Here is a 4,056-nt window from a genome sequence, read left to right on the forward strand (position 1 = left end):
CACCCCACGCACACCTGGAGTTCGCCACATCCGGCACCAGGGCTGGCGGCTGCGGTGGGGGTGGCAGAGGTGTGTAGATTACCCAGCTCCTCACCTTGCTCAAGTGCCAGTGCTTGGTGGGGGGTAGGGCTGGAAGGCTCTGAGGTCTGCTGCTGGCTGAGTGGTGCTGGGAAGGGGGGTGGGAGTAGGGGAGTGGGGGGCGGGTTCTATTAGCTCTTCTCCTTTTTCCACTTGGTGAGGCTCCTGAAATTCCCAGGAGGCCCCGGGGAGAGTCCACCTCGTCAGCAGGGTTCCCCTTCAGAGCTGGCCTGTGCACGGAAGTGCACCTCCCTGGTCCCCGGGATTTCCCTGGGCTCTAGGGGAAGGGGGAAGAAGCCTTGCCTGGCTCATAACTGGAAACTCCGTCATAGGCCCCCTGCCTTTCCCGTGGAAGGCCCTGGGACCCTCCTCATCCCAGTCATCCCAGTGCCTGAGGGGCTTAGGCCCAGGGACTATGTGTTGGCCTACCTCCACCACTAACCTGCAGCCTAGCTCCGCCACTAACCTGCAGTGAGACCTCAAGAAGGGGTCTCATTCACACAGTGAAGGGAGGGACTGAAGCGGCAGAGATTTCTAAGTGGGTGAAAAAAGGGACATTTCAGCACCGTCCAGCTCTCCAGTGTAGAAGCACCCCCAGCAGGCCCCAGAAAAGAGGGGCTCTCCCGAGCTGGGGTCTAACTCTGGGGTACGACACTGCACCGAGGGGACACACACGCAGATACACACTCACGGATACACACAGCCCTCTCATGTCCCAACATACACATGCAGACATTCCCAGACCCACAGAGTACATGAGCAACCTACCCCCAAGCACACCCAAACTTGTGCTCCCTGTGCTGAGCCACACACACGCACTCAAACATGGGAGGTGTGTACACGGACAGACTCAGGCCACCTGTCAATTTCTGTTGTAACAAATTCCTAGGGGAGAAAATTCCTGGGAGGAAAAGGGGAAAGGGAGAGGCAGCAGTGGGGGGGGGGGGCACCACAGTCTCCTCCCCGCGTCTCCCCCGCGCCCCGCCCCAAGTGTCCAAGGATGGGGATGTGGATCTGAGAAGCTGTGTTCCCAAGGACTGCGAAGCTTGGAGAAGGTCAAAAGATTAGGGGAGGGGCATGCGAGCCTCCCTGGCCCTAGCGAACGCCTTCCCCTAAGAGCGGCTCCCCGGGCTTCCTCCCCGCCCACTGAGGCTCCCCCGCCACCCGCAGCCTTCACGGGGAGCCCCGCGGGCCGGCCCAGACTACGTCCCACGTGAGGCCGCGGGGGCTGGCGCCTGGCGCCTTCCTGCTCTGCCCTTGTATGGTGACCCGGGGCCGGCCCACCGGTACTTAAGCCGGGGCGCGGAGAGAGCGCCCAGAGCCGACGCTCGCCCAGCGCGACCGCAGGAGATCCCGAGGGCGCGGAGGAAAGGGAGAAGTAGACGAAGAAAGGCAGGAAGAGGGCACGAGGAGCGCGGGGGCCAGAGGCGAGCGAAGGCCGGCGCCATGGGGCTGGAGGCGGCGAGCGAGCTGGAGAGCGGCGCGCTGGGCGCGCTGCTGCGGGAGCCACGGGAGGCCGAGCGCACGCTGCTGCTCGACTGCCGGCCCTTCCTGGCCTTCTGCCGGCAACACGTGCGGGCCGCGCGGCCGGTGCCCTGGAACGCGCTGCTGCGGCGCCGTGCGCGCGGCCCGCCCGCCGCCGCCCTCGCCTGCCTGCTGCCTGACCGCGCGCTGACTGCGCGCCTGGCCCGCGGGGAGCTGGCGCGGGCCGTGGTGATGGACGAGCGCAGCGCCTCGGTGGCCGAGCTCGGGGCCGACAGCCCGGCCCGCGTGCTGCTCGCCGCGCTGCTGTGTGAGACGCGCGCCGGGCCCACCGCCGTGTGCTTCCTGCGAGGTGAGCGCTGCCTGTGTGTGCGCTCCGGGCCTGACCGGGTCGCCAGGCCCGCTTCCCAGTCCGCCCTCCCACCCCACTCCAGTCCCTACCTGGCCCTCCCCACTCAACGGGCCCTTGCTCTCCCCGCAGGAGGCTTTGAAGGCTTCCAGGCGTGCTGTCCAGATCTGTGCTCTGAGGCCCCGGTCCAGGCGCTACCACCTACTGGGGCCGAAAACAGCCACCCAGACCCCAGGGCTCCCTCCTATGACCAGGTGAGTCGAGTCCAGGGCTCCTTGTCACTATCCCCAAGCAGGATGGGTATCTCTGGGGAGACAAGCTGCCATTTGTGGGTGCAGTCTGTCCATGTATACACCCACAGTGTACATATGTGGCAGGGTGCAGGTTTGTGTGTGCACAGGTGTGGATTGCTCATGTCTGCCCTGTGGGTCTGGGTGTGCCTGTGTGTGTATTTTAGGGCATAAGAGCGACCATGTGTATCTGCAAGTGTGTATCTTTGTGTGTGTCTCCATGCCCTCACCGTATTTCTGAGTCAGATCCCTGGTTAGGCAGACTGCTCTCCCCTGGGGCCAGCTGGGGAGGTTCTCCTCTGGGTCCAGGTGGGGAAGTTTCTGCCCTGGTTTGTGCTCAAGACCCCCATGCCTGGGCTGAGGTGGTCTCATCAGCACGTCTCTTCCCCTCCCAGGGTGGCCCAGTGGAGATCCTGCCATACCTCTTCCTGGGCAGCTGCAGCCATTCATCTGACCTGCAGGGGCTGCAGGCCCGTGGAATCACGGCAGTCCTCAACGTCTCTGCCAGCTGCCCCAACCACTTTGAGGGCCTTTTTCGCTACAAGAGCATCCCTGTGGAGGACAACCAGATGGTGGAGATTAGTGTCTGGTTCCAGGAGGCCATTGGCTTCATTGGTAAGAGGACAGCCTCAGCCCCTGGACCTGAAGGGCCACAAGGGAGGGAACTGGGCCACCACTCCCTCCCCTGTGCTTCTTTCCGTTTGACACCGCCCTCCCTGTCTCCCTTGCAGACTCAGTGAAGAACAGTGGAGGCCGGGTGCTGGTGCACTGCCAGGCTGGGATCTCTCGATCTGCCACCATCTGCCTCGCATACCTGATACAGAGCCGCCGGGTGCGGCTGGACGAGGCTTTCGACTTTGTTAAGCAACGCCGCGGAGTAATCTCGCCCAACTTCAGTTTCATGGGGCAGCTGCTGCAGTTTGAGACCCAGGTGCTGTGTCACTGAGGCCTCTGCCTGCTTGCCTGGGAATGGCATCACTGGGAATGGGCCAGCTCTCCCCTGGCTAGTGTGCCCACAGCACCGACTTGGGAGAAGCTGACAGTGAACAGCTGTGTTCCCCTCTGACCCAGCACGCCCCCTTGAAGTCCCCAGAGTGGGGGGCTGGGAATGGAGGGGTGCTGGACTTTCTCACTGGTGCTCCTCTGTGGGGGCTTGAGGGCTGGCCCTCATCCAGGGGACGAGAATGAAGGCCATGTCTGGCTCCCTCGTCCCGCCATTCTCTGGCAGAAATGAACTGAACTCTGAACTCTAGCCCATGGCCTCCCTCTGGGCCTGCCTCCCTGCTGAGTCCTTTGGCAGCCTGAGAGCAGCCTCCTCCAAAAACAAGCTGTGACAACCAGGAACCCTGTCTGGGGGTGGTCACCCCGGGGCCTGGAGCCCGAGCCTTGTGCTCCCAGGGAGCTGGGGACTAGGGGAAGTGGTGTGTGTGTTCTGTTGATTGACCTCTTGCGTGTGTGTTTGGGGTGGTACTGGAAGGTTATTTGTGTTCAACTGACATTTAACACTCCCTCCCTCACTTCCTCCCAGCCCTGTGGGGAGGGGGTGGAAACTTAGCACTTTATATTTATATGGAACACCGAGGATGTGTCAATAAAATATTGTTTTGTTTTAAAGAAACAACCACCTCCCAAGCTTCTGGTCTCAAGTCAGTGCCTGGGAAGACTCTCCGAAGCTGTTCCTTATTCAGACCTCAGCTTTCTTTCTCTGTGACGTGTAGGCGCAGGACGAGGGAGGGTAGGAGAGGAAGGGGCAGGCCTGACTTCACCCTCACAATGCTGCCCCCTCATGTCCCTCCCTGGCCTGGTGTCCTTGCTGACAGAGCTGATCTCTAAGAGGCTGGCTGCAGCCTTCCCACT

The 4,056-nt window shown here is 62.2% G+C and overlaps 1 protein-coding gene across 1 annotated transcript; it reads left to right on the top strand.

The window, feature by feature from the left end:
• The first annotated feature begins 1,354 nt into the window (after nucleotides 1–1,354).
• DUSP2 (dual specificity phosphatase 2) lies at nucleotides 1,355–3,825 on the top strand. Its single transcript, XM_049857503.1, has 4 exons — nucleotides 1,355–1,912; nucleotides 2,042–2,163; nucleotides 2,595–2,814; nucleotides 2,931–3,825. Exons 1-4 carry the CDS (start codon nucleotides 1,525–1,527, stop codon nucleotides 3,143–3,145), a joined length of 945 nt encoding a protein of 314 aa, XP_049713460.1. The 5' UTR covers nucleotides 1,355–1,524; the 3' UTR covers nucleotides 3,146–3,825.
• The last annotated feature ends 231 nt before the right edge of the window (nucleotides 3,826–4,056 follow it).

The sequence above is a fragment of the Elephas maximus genome, chromosome 17 (genome assembly GCF_024166365.1).
Source record: "Elephas maximus indicus isolate mEleMax1 chromosome 17, mEleMax1 primary haplotype, whole genome shotgun sequence".
In the NCBI taxonomy this organism is placed as follows: domain Eukaryota; kingdom Metazoa; phylum Chordata; class Mammalia; order Proboscidea; family Elephantidae; genus Elephas; species Elephas maximus.